The sequence below is a fragment of the Mycteria americana genome, chromosome 11 (genome assembly GCF_035582795.1).
Source record: "Mycteria americana isolate JAX WOST 10 ecotype Jacksonville Zoo and Gardens chromosome 11, USCA_MyAme_1.0, whole genome shotgun sequence".
In the NCBI taxonomy this organism is placed as follows: Eukaryota; Metazoa; Chordata; class Aves; order Ciconiiformes; family Ciconiidae; genus Mycteria; species Mycteria americana.
In genome coordinates this window covers 17607276-17626224 of record NC_134375.1, presented here as the reverse complement: position 1 = coordinate 17626224, position 18949 = coordinate 17607276, and the positions used below count along the sequence as shown (strand labels likewise).

Genomic DNA, 18949 nt, shown 5'->3' with positions numbered 1-18949 from the left:
TGTTTTGAGGGTATGAGTTCCTACTCTATCCAATCCACTGAACACAGATGACAGAGCCCACACCAAAGTGACCGAGGTGAGTTTTAGAACCAGTTTGGCCCATCTCTAAATACCACCCATGAAAGAGAAAAACTACAGAGCAGGTCCAAAGCAAGCACCACGCAGCAGAGGGAACACATCTCATGCAGAGTATTAGGAAAAAGCTGAATACACTTGAAAAAAATTAAAGGAAAAACAGTCACAGATCAACAGATCTCCGTGAGGAGCCCCTGCACAGAAAACTTCCAGTTAGTGAGTATCTTGGGCTAAAGCAAACACAACTCTTTACAATTTCAGGTCAAGGTTTCTCTGCAGAAAAGAGTTAGAGCATAGTCTTCATACAGTGAACGTTATTTACAAACATGTTTGCAAATACTTTCAGAAGAGAAAAGCACTCTCTCTGGTTTAGACTGAGTTCAGTTTAATCTATATTACATTACACTGTTGTGTTCTGGCACCAAAATACCTATTCTGGAAGAGCAGTTTCCAGCAGCAAGGACAGCGTGAGGTAGCCTAGCACCTGAGAACTGACAGAACTCAATGCACCGGGTCTATACTAGGTATTTCCCCCTTGAAATCTCTGCTGCCGTGACTGCCCAGAACAGTGTTAGAAATGGCCTGTGCTACATCAATACCAGCAAAGGAGATGATGCTCCCTTGATGTATTAGCAACGGCACTGCCAATGGGCAATGGCAGGAAATTTCAGAGAAAAAAGCCTAGAAAAAAAAGGGAGAAAGGCCACTTCTTGCCACATGCACCTGCGTGCCCCAGGAACATTCAAGCTGTACAGGGAGACTGCAATGTATTTTGTCTGCAAACCACAACCCTGCTCTGAGAGGAAGTGTGAAGATGGCCAGGGCACTCGTTCTGTCTTTCCTTTCCCCCTCCATCCCTATCATGTGCCACAGACTAACAGGGAGGGAACACCTTCTTTTTTCCCCTACAAAGTACAAGTGGATGCTGCCGCTGGCCTTTTTGGAGGAGATGGAAAGGGAAGAAAATAGCATCTCTGACTGGTTTCCCCCTTGCAATGACATTACTGCTTTAGAGCAGGCTGTTCCGTGCACACTTGCAAAACCAGCTTATTTATGCTTTGCAACACACGAGTCGTTCACTCTGTAGACAGAATTACACCTCTTTTGCAGCAACACCTGGAAATGGGTGTCTGCCTCGCAGAAAGGACTGTCTTCAGAAAGAAACCATGACCACATCTCTTAGGGCAGGATATTAAGTGTGACATCGCATGAACTTCATTTCCCCCTACTCTGAAGAAATGGATTTGGGAAGAGGCGGAATGGGTCAAGAAAACATCCTGGTTTTTTAACAGTATTCTCCATTTTGTGTCTCACCAGCAAGCACTATCAATTAAAACTTTCCAGCTATCAGCATGCTCACTCCATAATGAGGATCAGAATAACCCTGATTGCCAAGGAGAAGTTAATCAGTTTAAGCATTACTGCTTTTAAATCAGCTGGCTCAGTTCCACCATCAGGAGACATATTTCATTCCACCTGCTCCATTTCTGCATTAGCAAACAGCATCACTGGGGGGATCCCCGGCTGCTCTTCTGAGAGCAAACCCCAGAAAGGCGTCCAGCTAGCAGGGAGAGCTGGAGCTTCAGGGAGCAGCAGGAATTGCCACTGGTGGCATTTTTGCTCTTCAGGTTGGGATTTCTCATTTTGCTTTTCTCAACTCAGTGCTAAACAAAACCCAGGTGGTAAACACCTACCAAGTCTTGGCCTCCAATTAAACTATTAATTATATACATTAGGGCACGCTCATGACTTTTAATTAAACAGATCCCCACTCGCCTCCTTGCACTGCAGCACTCAAATCTGCGTCTCATTTGAGGTGAGTTGAAAAAACCCCAAGACTTACCAAATGTCGTCCCCGCCTCCGGCCTGCTCACTGAGGAGACGATGACAAAGCCGAACCCCTCGTTTTCACCACGGCGGATTTCCACATCGTAGGGCTGGACCACGGCACTGACGACACCGCTGCCCCCGCCACCACCGCTGCCGATGCCACTGGTGCTGCCGCTGCCCGAGCTGACAGTGTTGAGGGAGTTCTGGCTGCCCTGTGGCGTTCGCTTCTCCTCCGTCAGCGAGGCTGGCTGGTTGCTGCTGTGGTGGGAAGAGGCTGGGGATGGGACTTCATTCTCTGCCTTGGGAACTGGGCAGGAAAAAAAAAAGACTGTCTGAGCAGGCTGCACCGTTTAGTGCTTGAATAGTGCCGTCCACTGAGAAAAAGGTTTAAAAAAAAAAGCAAATCACTTGCTTTAATCTATAAATCATGGCCAGAGTGACCAAAGTCTCTGTCTCCTTTCGGATGTCACCACCAACAGCTCTGTTCAGTGATGGCACTGACCACTCATGCTCATCCTCTCCAGTGCATGGTCATGCAGCCAAAGCCTTTCACTGCTGAACTACAGCAGCATTATGGTTACACCAGTGCAGTGCTCCGTGCTTGGATGCTCTGGGGCATTTTAAACCTTGATTACATTAGTTCAGAGGTGCCTCCTTTAGCTATCACATCCCCACTTCAGTTATATACATGCAACTGTGTATATGTGCAACCGTGTATATGTGCACAAGCTGCGAGGAGAGAGACAATATCAAACACCTATCAGTCAACACCTGTGTATTTTTTAACTTAATGCTATCAGTTGGGTAGCACTGATTGCCCTTGATTAATGTGATCTTAAGTAATAATAACCACCCATACTAAAGCAAAAAAACTTGTAAACTGAGCTTTTCTGGATGGAAGAACCACCAACTATCATCTGTACAGTCTGGCACAGTCGGGGGTGGGGAACCATTAAACATGATTAACATTAAACAAGCGTTTAACAGCAACTGAAGTTGGAAGTGGTATTAGTTTAAAATCTAATCAGCTACCAAAAGGCTTGAAGAAATCTCAAAAAAATCGCTTAGTCCACACTCTGACTCGAGTCAGGGCCAACTATACTTACTGTCAGTCCTGACAGATGTTTGTCTCATCTGCTGTTAAATATCTCCCCAGGCAATCTATTGGTTGCAATATCCAACTTAAATCTTTCCTGCTGCAACACAAGGCTATTATTTCTAGTTCTATCTAGCAGGCATATGGAGAACATATTATTCCCTTCCTCTTTGCAGCAGCCTCTTATAGTCTTGGGGAGTTTAACACCTCCTCCCCCTTCTCTGCTTTAGGCTAAACAATCCCAATTTGTTCAGTATTTCCTTGCAGACCATGTTTTCTAGAGCTCTCCTTATTATCACTGGTCCTCTGGACTCCCTCCAGTTGGGCTCTCTCCAACTCAAACATGTCTTTCTTGAAGTGCTGGACCATATTGCAGCTAAGCCATCATCTGCTGGGAAATCAGGAGAGTTCCCCCCTGCCTACATCCCAGCACAGTGTTTTTCTTCACCTGAGCCAACCTCAGGTTAAAGCTTGTCGCCCACAATAGCTTCCAGTTCTTGTTACACAGCCCATTCTCCACGGTCCATTTGTGCAGCTGAGAGCAGCATATTGCACTTGTCTCTATTGAATGGCTGCCTCCACTAATCAGGTCACCTCTCCAATTTGGTGAATCAAAATTAAGTCGAAGATCTTAAAAGCAACAACAAGAAAATGGATGCCAAACAAAATCTAAACCTGCAAACCCATGATCCAAAGAAAAAGAACTTCAAAATATTCTTGGAAAGGAGTACCTGTCTGCATTTATATACTCAAAGGATGTACTAAATATATAGTATTCTACATATTAAAAATACAGGAGTATAAACTTTCCCCTATATGAATCTCAAGACATGGAGTACCCATTTAGGTGAACAATCTTTTTCTACTGGCATACAGATGAGAGGAGGAATAAGGGACCAAAATTCAGGAAGAGGCTTCTCTACAAAGTTATGCCGGAATTTAAAAGCCTGCAAATATAAAGTGAAAGAAGGGATCGTGAATAATTTATCCTAGAGTAAGTGTCCACATTTGAAATGATTCAGAAATAGCTCGGTCTGGAGTAACAAGCCCCTAAATGAAATATCAAGGGTTTTTATCGAGATCTCTCATGAACCTACATCTTTTATGGTAATTTCCAGCTTGGAGGCTGTAAAACGGGACAGAAAATCTACACACAAAAACAATATCGAAATTCAGCTGCCGTTCCCCTTCCTCCCAAAGCTCGTCTCCTAAAGCTTCTCTCACATTAGCAGCTCTTTGTAAGGAACGAGAGAGAGGCTATTAGAGGAGAGACATAACCCAGCATTTAATCCACAATGGGAAGAAGGAAAGAAATGAGAAGTAAACTTGTATTCAGTATTGTGCAGGAGGAGCTCAGCCCCGGATAAGCATACAGAGCTATTTCAGAGATACTGTTTTAGTCCTAACTTCTACTGTGGCCCTAATTTTCAACCTGAATGTTATTTTGATGCTCTTTAAGATTAAAGTACATCACTGCCTATTTTTCTGCTGATGCCTAAACTTGAAAAGCTATATAATGTCCTCTCTTTTCAACAAGGGAGCTCAACTGAATCCCACACTTGAGCTCCCTCAAGGGACTCACAAGAAGAGGCAGCACCCCAGTGTTACTCTCCAATATTACGCATAAGGTCACATGTCATTTAGAAAGCTCATGCTCGTGTCTTCATTTTCTTTGCTGTCAGGACACTTTTGGGTCACTAATCTGGGTGCCACCAGACAGTGTCAATTCTCTCTCCATCTCTGTCTTTCTGCCAGCTTCTTTTTTGCCCGTTTAGACCATACCCTTGTGCAGTGTGTGCACACCACCTAGCATAACGCAGCACACAGAAACCTCTCTGTTACAACGAACATGCACACCTGCACTACCGAACCAATGACGCTTACAGTTTTGCATCCTGCGGTTAGTTGACTACATGGTGCAACCTCAGTTGAAGCTTCTCCTGTGCCTGGGACATTAGCCATCACACACCAATGCCCTCACTCGCTCTCTGCCCTTGCCTCCCCTCCCGTGGACTCTTCCACATCTTTTCCCTCACTCCCAGTTTAAGGGTGGCTATCAGCCAGCACACTTATTTTGGGAAGAAAACAGAAGACACAGCCAGTCAGGCACAGTGTCTGTTGCTGCATGAGTCCACCTAAAAATGATATGCTGCAACTGAAGAGTTCCCCATTTTATCAGAAACCTTCAAGAAGACTAGGGAAGCCAACTGAGATTGAGAGAGTCTTGACTGGAAACAAAAGATTTGAACTGTATTTGATCAAGAACAAAAAGACTAAAAATAGCCAAAAGAGGAAGAATAACACCACATCCCCCGAGTTTTCCCAGTATTACAAGCTTTTGTTCTTTAAACCGTTTGCTGAACAGATGGAGTCTGGCAAGAAAATCTACCCCTGCAGAGCAACACTGCAGCCTACCTGTGTAAACCACTTTGCGCCTGACGGTCAGATTGACGTGACCTTGTTTGGCTGCTTGTTGCATAAGCTGGACGACAAGCTGGTGCGATTTCCCGACAACAGGCGTCCCATCCACGCAGATCAGTTCATCACCTGATCTCAGGCGGCCGTCAGCATCAGCAGCACCCAGCGGTACAATGTGACCAATGTAAATCTGATGAATTAGCACAAATAGGAGAAAGGAAAGAAAGAAAGAAAAAAAAACAGTGATAAATGAGAACTAGCTCAACAGCCAGCTGGAAGCAAGGGGCACTGGTAGTTAGATCCAATTTAGTAGGGAAATTGTTGACAAATGTCTGCTGGTCAGGAAAGTTGCTCCTGTGAAAGCAGCTCCATGTGAATATAGCTACATTGTGAAATCGTAATAAATGGACATCTTGATTCTGTTGGTGGTCCATTCACTCTAATGACAGTTAGCCTTGGGAAATGTGTTCAACCAGACAGTGACCAGAAAGGAAGATGGTTAAAAGTACTGAGGGTCACGTCAGGGAGGCTGGGATTGAGGTATCCTTTCAGTTGCCTCTAGGGTTTACAAGCTCCATACCATGCGACTGTCCACTAACTCAGTCTTGGTTTATCTTCAGCAAGTTCTGTGGAATTACTCTAACATGAGAGGAATTCACGGCCTCTCTTTCCATAAATGAGCAAAATAATTTTGGCAGGGAAATATGTGGAAATGTACGCTGCCACTACGTAGCTTTGACCTGTGCAGCACATGAAAGACCAACTGGTTTTAGCCTGACACCTTCCACAGGCACTGGATTTATGGTAAAGAAGTTAAGCGAATTCAAGGAGGGAATTGAGCAAATAGAAAACCTGACACTCTAAGATCAAAATGCTTGCAAACCTAACCAGGACATCCTTTCCTCAGTGTCCTGGCAATTTCAGACCTATGTGTTTTCATTTGGGCTATCACAAAAACAGGGAATAGCAGGGGAAGCCAAACCCATTTCAGTTATAGGAGTTTGGGTTTGTCTTTTGGAGGGAGGGTGGGGAGGAGTTGCGGGATGTAAATACATAGCCCACTGGTTATTTTAATAGAGATGCCATGGCGCAGTTCTGCACATCTGTACGTGCTACTGCCCTGATTCTGGAAGATGTCATGAGTTAAAACAAGACCATTTCTAGATGTACTCACAGGTTCTCCAGGCTCATTTCCACCTAGAATCCTAAATCCAAAACCGGTTTCCTTTCTCCATAGAAAGATATCCTGCTCTTGGTAATCTGGAACTGAAGGGAAAGAAGGAAAACTATGATTTTTAATCAAAACCCCACACCTTTATACCCAAATCAGGACTACTCTGATGTATGTGTAGAGGGATCTGCTGCACAATTTTACTCTTTAAATGAGGCAGTCTTGAATTTTTAGACATAATTAAGAACATTTATAGGTTTAAATACTAAAGGCTTATTATTTAAATCACTACTAAAAATTATACAGTGGTTTCTACTTTCTAGGTGTCTAATTGTGACTTACCATTTGTTTATCACTGTAATATTTCCTTCCATCAATATTAGCATCATTACCCAGTGCAAGAGCCTCTTCCAAATCATCAATAAATAAATGTGTACAAGAGAGAATCACTCTGCCAGAAACAATACAGCTGCCTCCTCTTTCATGGGAGACAAAAGAGCCACTTGTTATTACTTCTACTGTTTAATTAACTTTCAGAAGCATAGTTTGCTACCTCTCTACTGACTCTGCTTTAAATAACTATGGGACAGATCCCCAGTTGGTGTAAAACAGAAGTGCTCCACTGAAAGCAAAGCAGCTCTCCTGACTCACTTGCTCGTGTACGGGCTCTGTAAAAACTGAACAGACAAAACTGGCTGGAAACATAAAAAAGCTCAACCTTACCTACTCATTAGTATGGAACACCAGCAAGGTTTTTACAATGAATATTACATACAGTGAAGTACTAACCTTGAAGTGTGGTTGAACAGTAATGTCTTATATTAACTTATTCATGCTTGCTTCCATCCCTTTCTTAAAAATGCAAAATTAATTGCTAACATTAAATCATATCAGAAGACAACTTCAGGTTCATTTAATATTTATTGGTTAGTATCTGTAACATTGACTAATTTTGTAATGATCCCCTCCCAAAATTTATAATTAATGATAAAAAAGCTGTTCCTTTACAAGTCAGCTGCCTAGATCTTTAGGAAAGAAACCAAAGTATATCATTCAGGAACGCAATTTCGGTAAGTGCATACTCAGATATGGGATGCAACATGTTAATCTAGCTTTCTCTATCTATGAGCAGATAAACTGGTTGTTTTCCATTGACATCAGTGAGTGTCAGACTGGGCCCTAATTGCATTTTACACTGTCGGTGCCTGTTGTGCAAAGGTTTGGGTCTAGTCATCTGGTGCTTTTCAATGTTGAGACTTTCAGCTAGCTCTGATGTTCTCTCTTCAATGACTCAATAGATTTAAAATATAATATGAATTTAAGACCTGGGAATACTAAAAATTAAAAGAACAGGTGAGTGCTAAGGCACAGATGTCTGCTTTGACATTGTCATTCAAACTGGTTTATAGCCATTGGTTTTATATATCATGTTTTCACATTTTGATTACTTGCAGTTATAAACTAATCTTAAGACCCGTGCACGTTACCTTGCTGGACTAGAGGCTAATTTTTGCCCTGATACAACTACAGAATAATCAGGTGATGAACACGCTGGAGGTCTGCGTGTTCCACCATACAGACGTGCGGCACAACAGCAGAACTTAGACAACGAATTAATTGGTGTTTGTCACTGCCTTCAGCGAGGGGGAACGTGAAGAGCAGACGCATTTGGAAGCATCTCTCCAGCACTTCGCAGGCTTTTTTGGCAAAGGCTGGCCCCAACCAATTAATACCGCATGTTGGATCTGTCAGAGGCAAAATGGCTTCTGCAGAGAGCTTCAGCGTGGACCTGTTTCCTCGGCATCTCTCAACACCTTCCCATTTGTCAACCCTCCAGTCTCACTGAACGATGCCTTATGTTCCCGGTTCGGGTACCAGCTAGCCAATTAACAGCCGCTGGAGACAACGGCAAGCCGAGGTGTAACGGCGGTGTCGAACCAAAGCAACAAAAAAAGACGTCTATACCGAAAGAAGCAAGTTCATTCATGTAATGCTCCTTCCGCTGGAAGGATTACAGAGAGGTGAAACACAGATACAACAAACATACAGACAACACACATTTACACAGCGTGAGTACAAACCAAACGAAACTCCTTTTACCGCTTTTTGCGTCAGCTCTGCAGTATGGTGATTCACTGGCACAGCCCAGAAAACCCCATCCACCTCTGTGCTGCCATACAGCTGAGGTGGGACCCCCCGCGGCTCTCCATACTGGAGAATTATTTTAGGTTCTCCATTATTCAATAGTGCTTTAGAAGAGCCACTTTCCTTAATTAAAGAGAAAATTCCGTGGTGGTGCTGAAACTTTGTGGAAAATGAATGAAAAATGGCCTCCAGAGGAGTCCCTCATTGCATCTTTGCACCTTGTCCTGATCTCAAGCATGTCTGACTCTTTCTGAAAAAACGCGTACATAGCCCAAATGGGTAAAACTTGCCAGTCTGCTCGTCCTGAATTAAACCAGACCATTTGGAGAGCGTCGCAAAAGTGGTAAGAGTTCTGCTGGGGCCATGAGGAGGAATGGAAGGACAGGTGAGTGCCACAGCCCCGTCGACGAGCCACGTGGGCAAACTCATGAACGAAACAGGAACACGATAGCCCCCCACCGCCGCCTACAAAATCCGCCGCTAGCCAGCACACAGTAAAGCAAGTACTTTGCACCTTCGTGGCTAACCTTGGTGTACAGCCCTGCCAGACTCCCTTGGTGATGAAGAGCCCCCCGCCACAGAGCAGCAATGACACCAGAACAAGACATCACAAGACACAGATACATTCTCGGCACAGTCTTACATTCTCCAAAACTCGTGGAATTGATTTCTCTCTCTCTCTCACCCTTGCTCAGTCCAGTTGCAGGCGAAGGTGACATAGCTGTAATATTAATTTTACAATTTTGCAAAGCTTAATGTATCTGCTTTCTTGTTAGTTCATTTAATTAATTTTCATCATGTTAGGCTTTCATGCATAAATTGCTAAGGTTATAGCTACTATGGATTACGACATACTAACTTTCACAATCTATTTGCACATGGCTGTGTACACGTGGATATATAACACGCTCACGCATACGAATTTATACAATTACGCACATGCGTGCAGGTATATTTGAAGAACTCTTTTTTCTCCTCAGAGGAAGAATCTCTTTGAGAACACCTTAAAAATACTTTTCTACAAAAAAATTTCCACCATCATGACACAGTTAGTTTTCCACATGGAAATATCTTTTTCTAACGTTAAAAGAAATTCTAAATACATGGTGATGAACAATGAACACAGTGCTTAATTAGAGGTCACTTTAATCAAACTTTCCTATATAAACTTTAACAATTATCTTACATGTTATATAAAAAAAAATTCTGCCCAGGGTGATATCAGTTTCAACAAAAGATGGATTCAGAAATAATCAGTATGAGTTTGCTTTAGTCACTAGCTCATTTGAGGCAGCAGCACTTTCAATGACTCATAGCTTGGCAAAGTACAAAAGTTTTAAGGTCCAGATTCAGCAAAGTATATAAGGACAAGTCTGAAATTAAGAGTGAATAGTCTCACTGAAGCTGATGGAGAGTTTCAGTGTTGAAAAGTCCTGTGATTTAGTCATAAATCCCATGAGATTCCGTATTTGCAGGGAAGTCCTGTTTTCTAAACTATCCCACTGCAGGAGAATTCCAGTTTTTCTGTCTTTTCCTTTTAATCAACTGTTCTGGTGGCATGGAAATCTTCCGAAAGATGGCTTCAGCATGTTCTCAACAAGATGACCAAGTTCTGCCACCGAGGTTTGGGGAAGGCACGATGCCTCGACTGAGCCAAGGCCCAGGCTGGTGCCAGCCGAACACCAGCAAAGTCTGCCCACGACCCAGCTCCGTCACAGCTCAGCAGCCTCTGCTCCTCACACAACGTGCTGCAAGTACTGTGGTCTCTTTTAGCAAGACATTCTCTAAGGGCATGGACACATCTGTGTACCCAAGTGTATGACTGCAACTGTCTGTCTCCTATTAATATAATAAAAGGACATAACCCTACCAAGGGGCTTTTACTAACTATCATCTTTAAAGTCAGTCTGATTAGAAAGCAGCCGCAATTTCCTGAGAGTATTTTTCTTTTCTATTTTAGGGAGAAAGTATCTAATGTTTGGTATCATTGTGCAAATATTTTTAATTCTATGTAATTGCTGGTGAGTGAACACTACACACTGGGGTCAAGACTTGTTCGTATTATTTTAATTAGATTTAGGGAGAGAAAATCCTACCAAATAAATAATGTGCCTGAAAATAAAATTCAAATATTAACGATAACTTAGAATATTTTAAAAGCTTTAAAAATTATCTATCGTGTTCTGCTTTACTTTTAATTAAATGCTTAAGCCCTTCAAAGGGATTCATTAACACATCTGCAATTCAGATTAATTCATTTTGTCATTGCTGTTTTGACAGATGGCCATATGTAGGATATGGTATTTTGCAAAGCAATCAGGCCACATGAGAAAAATTTGACAACAGATTGCATTACTCTTTAAGGAAGTTTAATAATACGTTGAAAAATAAAAAGCATATTACAAAAATATATTTTCAATAAAACAGTGCGAGATTTCAGAATTGCGGTTCTGTGATAAACTATTCAATCGCTGTTTCTCTCACCAAGTGCTCTTCACGTATGTCATCCTGGATCTTGGAACCACTTCAGTGCTTAAACCTTAAGAGTTTGTCCTTCTCTCTGATTCATGTACACAACTCCCACTAGCAGCAATGAGTTACCCATGAAGAGGAGCTCAGGCAGCTAAAACTCAGCACCAGCAACGAGTGCATTTGTTATCGCCACCAAATGATCTGTTTTCAGATTCACTCAACACAAAGCCGGCTATTCTCAAAAGTCTTAATCCAGCAAAGAATTGCGACTCTGGGCCGGATTGCAGCAGAGCATTTGAGCTCAGCCTTAGCCTTAAAGCATCCAAGTCCCTTTGGGTTTACAGCTTGAAAATAAGCTTCCTTGGACTGGAGCCCAAGCACTCAGCACCTTGCAGGCCTGATCCCCTCACCCAGGGGAGCTGCATGTGAAGGAACTTTAGCCCGTATTTGTTGAATAAAGTTGCAGTTCTCATCTGCTGCCACTCAACCAGACACAGTTATGGAGCCATTGCTTAGCTTTGCATTATTAATTCTAGCTTAATTTTTCTTCTTTTTTTTTTCTTCCCCTAAACAGGCAACATCTGTGGCTCTCCTCCGCAGAATCTGAGTATTTCCTGATCCTAAGATGCATTGCGTAAATAAAAAAATACATGCTTTTGCAAAATTATGGGTTATCCGGTGCTTTTGAATCAAATTCTGCTCTACCAATGGCTTCAGTGAGACAAGTCACATAAGTCAAATATAGTCTTTTTTTATGAAATACTGATCCAAAGAATACTCAAAGAAAGGAAGAACATATTTTACCAATTCTGAGAAATTAAAATGTTGCCTGTGTGCTTTCCGTGTCTACATTATTATTATTAATGTTGATAACAGTGGGATGCACTCCCAGTGAAAAGGCAGTAGGTGGTCATTATAGATTCAGTACTTAGAAACATCCTGGAGACGATGTATTCATGTATTGAATGAAACCTCTTTATATTATTATTTTTAGATGAAAAAAAATTCTGTCTGGGCTGGGGCTAATGAATTAATCTTTTGGTGTCGACCGCACTTGAAAAATTGCACTATATTCTCTTTATACTCAACATTTCACAAATGGGATGAAATAAAACACTGAAGATGATCTAATGCTCTAAAATTCTGTCTTTTTTAACTTCGTAATATACTTCAACACAAAGGGTTGTTGCTGTTTTTCAGTCCACTTGTCAGGGATTCAAAACCCTGCCTCTCAAAAGAACATTTTATAATCCTTTTCAGGTTTATTAAAATTTAAGGCCTGGAATCAACAGAGAGCAAGCCCCGGCCTGGGCAGCAGGAAGAGCTGGGAAAGCTGAGCTGGGGCTCCTCGGGTAGCAGGGGCTTCTAGGACCCACCAAAAGCCCCAGTTACAGGATGCATCAGCCAATCTCAGCATTGGCACTAGGGTGGCATCCTCCTGCTGCCCATCAGGTATGCATTCAGTTCCACTCACGTCTTCATCAGAAGGATGCAGAGAGAGTCACACCTAGCACCCAAAGCTATGGATGTCATGGGAGAGCACCCAAAGCCAAGGGGAATGGGTGCTCAAGCAAAGAAGAAAGCAATGATATGACTGCATCACCGCCAGCCGAAGGAGGCACTGGAGTTAAACTGAACTGCAGCTGGGTAAAGACATGAAGAACAGCAGATGTGGAGCAGACAGACAGCGAAACTGCAGGTGCAGGGATCGGTTTCTCCCATCCCACAGTCTGTGGCGCTCCATGTCAGCAGAGCTCCCTAAGAGCGGTCCGAGAGCCACGCAGCTGGGGCTTGGGCAACACTGGGAAGTGTCTCAAAGGGATGATTCACATTCATAACAGAGCAGTCACCAATTCCCCACTTTTCGTGCAGACCAAACACAGGGAAAGAAACATGGTGGCTCACCTCAAGTTCTCAGGGCAGAAGAAGCGCCGGGTTTCAGCTGTGAACCACAGTCTCCATTTATGAGACTAGGGAGAGGGATGAAAGGTGAGGGCTTGGTGAGGGAAGGAGCAAGAGCTGACCACTGACCTCTAAATAAAATCACCAGTCACACTTTGGGATCAGACCGCGACAGGAGACAGAGCATGTCCAACTGCCTTTTTCTCTTAGACTATATCTTTCCTGTTTTTCTTCACCTTTCATTAGGCGCAGCAAAGCCATGTCACTGGGTAAGAGTGCAGGTTAATCCTCAGGGAATGCGTTTCACTCCAGCTTAGGGTCACAAATTCATAGGCTCTTGGACAATTCTAGCGGCACGTGCTTACAAGGAGCCATGACCATATCACACTTCTGCCATTCTCCAAAATCTCTATCTATGAAACCAAAAAATCCCAGAAAACACCTTCCTGGGAAGGAAATGGCAATGGGACAAAAAGGTGGTAGAAAAGCACTGATGTTCAAACAGGCAGGTCTCATCTGGTAGAAGAGGCAGGAGATAAGAATTGAAGCATTAGAAGAGGATCAACCCCACCACAGAGATGCTGGACCACAGAAAGGTGGGACAGGGAAGCCGAAGGGGCATAGCAGATCCCAGTCTAGCAAAAGGCCAAAGCAGAGAGGATTGTGGCACAGGGAGAGATGGGGTGTGGGAAACCAGCAGGTCAAGAGACAGTGAAAAGGCCTCTAGAAGGGCTCTAATCACAGACAAGGATAAAACCTCTACAAGACACCTGCAGCCATTGAGGAAAGAGGGAGGATTAGCACGCGGTGTTGGAGGTGGACAAAGAAGGGCAACTGCCTGCCTGTGCACTTCAGGATTTCTCCGGCTCAGCCTCAGGTTTTATCGGGAAAGACAGGCAGGAGTTAAGGCTGCTAAGCTGATACTAATGACTAATTAGTATGAGTTAAACAGTTAATTAGAAATTAGCTAAATGGCTGCAGGGCATCAGACGCAATGCGAGCACAGTGCCTATGGGAACCACGTGAGCTGAGCAAGGGTGATGCCGGTGCCATGGGACAGCCTCAGCCTCGTCCCTCCGGGCAGGAGGAGGAGCAGCTCTGCCCGCAGCTCTGCAGGGCTGAAGCGTCACTGTCCCTCAGCTCTTGCCCCTTTTCCCTATTCCAACGAGGTGCACGTGCAAGTTCTGTCACTGCACTTCTCCGTAGATCAGCTTGGCCTGGCCCAAGAGCCTGCAGGGTCAGTACACCTAATCCCTGGGAAGGGAAGGAAGCAGCGCACAGAAGCTGAGACACCTACAAACTGCATTGCTGAGACATTCAATCCAAAGAGATGCATCTTCAGCCAAGAAACTGTGACTCATGATTTAATTTTTCCGGGACATAAGATTTCGAAGTGATTCATTTGGTCAGAAAAAAACAGTCCTACCATTTTTCATTCGGGGGTAATGTTCATTTCATACTGGTTTTACCAATTTCCAGTTAGCACAATAAAATGAAACTCCAGGTGATACTCTTGCAGCACCACGACTTTGAAGCTCCCTTTTCTGTAACTAAAGTAACTGTTGCTTTTGAAAATGAACCTAATACCCTAACTCTTTCCTTAAGAAGCTTTTACAGATTTGATCATCTTCAGCAGTGTAATTAAAGCAAAGCCAGCATGTTTATTTTGTTTGCAGAGAAGAAACTGATTGAAACCATATTTATAGTCTTGGAGCAGAGTCAAAGCCCAGCTGAACTATTAGCCAAGTGTGCAGATTATTAATTGCCATAAAAGCCACTTACAATATGGATTTGATATCTGTATTGTTAAAGTGTCCACTCTGGTCAAAGTAAAATGGCTCAGCTGGATTTTCTCCTCCCCAGGGTGAGATTGGAAAGCATCTGATATGAATTTCAGCAAACTAAATACTTCCCCTCCTTACTGAAATTGCTATGCATATCAGACAATGAGTCTTAACCTCAAAAAAGAGTTTAGGATCTGGACAACAAACTTGGAAATTCTCCTTCAGCCTAATTTAAAAGCAACATAAAAAAATAGGGGAAAAGATGGTCTTTAATTTTAAAGGGATTTTTGGAATTAAGCTTTGGTCTAAGTGCCCTTTCCTAGAGATGATCTAAATCCATTCCTCATCAGAGAGGAAACTGCATCTCTATCAAGTAGATATCATTGACAGATACCAAATTAACAAACTGAAGCCTTATATTTTCAACATAATCTAAAAGATTCAGTTCTTTGCAAAGAAAATATACAGAGAGCAGCTGCCAGAGCCGTAGCCTTAGCAACCACACCTGCTTCATACTCACGTCGGCTTTCATACATGCTCCTGGACTGGGCCCAGATTTTGAATGGATCTGGCTTTTTCTGCCCAGAACTGTCCGGTTGATCCGCAGCCGGCGCCTCCGCGGCGGTGTAGTCCGGCAGCACCTGCGTGCTGTGAACGGGGGAAGCGGTGTGCCCGCTGCGGTGGCTGGAGACGCTATGCTGAGAACTGTTTTGGCTGTCTTTCCTTTCAAGTGGTTGCTGTAAGGAAGAAAGCAAGTGGAAAGAGAGAGAACAGACGGTTATTGGTCTTTGAGTGGGTGTTTTCCATCAATTTTTCTCCCTTCTTTGATCAGGGTTTCTGCATGCACATAAGTAAGTGTATAAATCACAGTTTTGCTGCCACCAGTTAATGCTGGGTACAGTTAAATTCCCTGATGACAGATTTTGATAGGCAGGCTGACAGAAAGAGATATGCAAAACAAAGTCATTTATCATAAAAAAAATACGTAGTTCTCCATCTCACACACAAAACAAATCTAAATCTCATTATAGGTTACTAGTTTTAGTGCACTTATTTTTTCCTACATTAAGGCAGAAAAACTCAACAACCTTCTACTCAGATAACATTAGGGTCTAACTTGAGCCTGCAAGAAAAAGGAAAAACTACCAAATTTCACTGTGAAAACTTAACCAGTCCCTCTGAAACAGATGCAAGCACAGCCCTTACTATGGAAGATCACTTTTCCTCTGCAGCTCTTGCAACCCCCACATCACAAGTGGGTGGACAACAGAGTACCACTTCCATGTCTCTGCTTCCCAGAGCATCCACAGGATTACAGCAGACCTTTACAGTGAAAATGACTATTTGCAGTTTGATTGCCTTGTTTTAATTGAGCGTATTAAAACAGGAAAAAATACGTCCGCCTAAATTCAAGGCTTATTCAAAAGCAGTATGTCAAGAGCTCTGGCTGCTCAATATTTAGCTAAGCAGGGTACATAATTCTTAACTCAAATTCACAATGGTGTGCTCAAATGAAGCACAAGTCACATATGCATTGCCAGGATTTGTACTACTCGGTATGCAGCAAAATCCTCCCTCAACAAGAGCTCCCCAAACTGTGCAGCAAATGCTTTTTAATGCTCTTTTCAGAAGACCTTGGGTTGGCATCAAGGTTGAGTCCAGTCTCCCACCTGCTCCGGCACAGGGAACCGGCACGTTCCCGGTTCCCTGTGACGCAGAGGGTGGCCGGAAAAAGAGCATCCTACAGGTTGTTTTTACAACATCCACAATTTCCTGGCTAAAAGGGGTCAGCCGCTTGTATCAGGAAACCTCAGACAAAAATGTAAAGCCTCCTGCTGGCAGGGGGTACCCAAAAACATTGCAACAGGAGTCTCTGCTTTCAGGGACTTCTCCACAGAGAACTAAGCAGGGGTTGGGAGAAAAGCCAGCAGCAAGCACAGCGCAGGGGGGCTGAAGCGCACACAGGTCTGGGGACCCTCTCCTTTACTCTGAATGTGAAACCCCAGGCGACCAATGCTCCATCATAGCAGGGCTGAATTAATTACAGAGGAGAAAGTTACTATATGAAAGTGCCCTCTTTTTGAGTCTTAAAAATAATATTTTCTTTTTTTTTTTTTTTTTAAGTTGCACATATTTTAGGTTTACACTGAGAAAAAAAAACAGCTCCAACAGCCCAAACGACTTTGACCTCTCAGCCTTACATTTGAGTTGTTGATCCACTACCAGCATTTTTTTAAATGACATCTCGATCGACTAGAATGTGAAATTGCCTTTGTCCTTTAAAGCAATTTTGAACAAAGCATATGTGCCATGATTACTCATCTGCAGACTTTCAAATACAAATATCTGAACCAATTTCAAACATTTTTAGCTTTTTAAGTGGTAAAAGAAGCTAATTCACATGCAGCCCTTCAGTTTTTAAATGAAGCAGTTTTAAAACATCTATGCTGTGGATAATCACTCCTTTGTAACTTAAAAATAAAAAGAAAGAAAAACACTTTAGCACTCTCATTCCAGCCATCTGGATTGTTTTGTTTGTTTGGCCAAACTACTAAAATAACTACAAGCATCCTGTGAAACTTCAGGCCAATCTCACTGGAAATAGCTGGTTTACAGAAGTTGGAGTTCAGGGACTAAAATGTGAAGCTTTATTCAGCCCTTGGGGAAATGTTGAGAACTCTCTGAAAACTTTCTGATTTAAAAAGAAACAAAGTTTGAACTTTAAAAAGTGTTGTCACTTTACAATATGAAAGGTCTAAATATTGAACAAACTATGAATTCTGTTTCATATTTGGGTTGCAAATGGAAGTGTCAGCATATCTCAAGCAAAACCACCTCTAATTAAACTAGAGTTGCAATTGCAAATACACAGACATTTTGCAAGAAATAGGGGAAAACGTCTTCAGAGGGACAGTTGTTTTTCCAAACAATAACTCCTTCAAAAAGCCTGAAACATCTCTACTTAGGAGTTGAAGAAGGGGGGCAGAGAAAGGGGAACACAATCATGGAAAATGTGAATATATGTAATTAAATTAATTCAAGACAATATTAATTAACTTTCACATCACCAGATGAGGCCAAAAAAGTTTGAGGCCGAACTTTTACATGTGCTGTAGCAGCTTCAGCACGCCGTCATCATCAGGACTTGCAGGGGTCTGACCACCCCGCTCTCCATGGTGCTCCTGCAATGGGGACTGCCCGGATGAAGAAGTTTTTGCCTTGGTGCAAAGGCGGAGCTTTCCCAAGAGCTCTGAGCTGACGATATGCCAATGGAAGGATGGTTTCTCTATCCCCTGCCTCGTTCCAAGTTTGGGGCCGATCCTCCTGGGTCTGGGTCTGACTGCCCGACTCACTCAGCTCACACACGGGCAGGAAAGCAGCTAAATCAGGGCCAGAAGAGCACAGGGCTGTTTCATGACAGACCACTCCAGAGCGGGCGGTTCAGACCTCATCCTGAGATGCTGATACTGTTTTCCAGTGCAAAGTAAAGCAGATCAGCTGAATCGTGTTGACTTCTGGCAGTAGCTACCAGACCATGGGGCACTGAACTACCCAAGTCAGCGAGAGTCTATGGTCTTCTCCAGAGCTGTGTATAAGCATAAATAGCTTGTCAGGAAGACTCTTGACCAAAAGTGCCTAAAAATCAAGACTATGATGACTACCTTGAGTCCATTTAGGCAGATTGCACACTTAAACACAGGTGATGGGAAAAAACAATCACCTTGGTACTGTATTACAGCCATGACAAAATAAATACGTAGATAGCTGGACCTTCTCGTGCCCTACCCAAGCCTCAGGTCTGAGATGCATGGCCTGTGCCAGCTTCCCTATGCCCTTGCTGAAACTTCACAGTGCTCATCCTGCAAAACGTAAGATGAAGAAAACATACTATTGGGAAGAAAGTCTTTTCTAGCTGCCCTTTCCCCACTGGTGAGGTTAAGAGGAACGTCAGCACAGCTCAGATTTCCGAGTGCAGCTGTGGAGGCAATTGCTGCAAAAGAGGGGACAGCAGCGGTCAGGGTTTGGGCATACATCAGCCTTCCAGGATTTCTTCCC

General features: G+C 43.2%; 1 protein-coding gene across 22 annotated transcripts in view; it reads right to left on the bottom strand.

Moving 5' to 3' along the window:
- MAGI1 (membrane associated guanylate kinase, WW and PDZ domain containing 1) overlaps window positions 1-18949 on the bottom strand; it is a 361904-nt gene that overhangs the window by 16466 nt on the left and 326489 nt on the right. For 16 of the 22 annotated variants that reach the window (XM_075513672.1, XM_075513674.1, XM_075513675.1 and 13 more), the window contains 5 exons: window positions 15414-15630; window positions 9379-9456; window positions 6594-6685; window positions 5417-5609; window positions 1919-2212 (listed from right to left, as the gene is read on the bottom strand). In XM_075513672.1, the coding sequence (XP_075369787.1) occupies window positions 1919-2212; window positions 5417-5609; window positions 6594-6685; window positions 9379-9456; window positions 15414-15630 (874 nt within the window). The remainder of the gene's footprint in view (window positions 1-1918; window positions 2213-5416; window positions 5610-6593; window positions 6686-9378; window positions 9457-15413; window positions 15631-18949) is intronic. The other 6 variants (XM_075513692.1, XM_075513685.1, XM_075513679.1 and 3 more) reach the window with 2 other exon arrangements.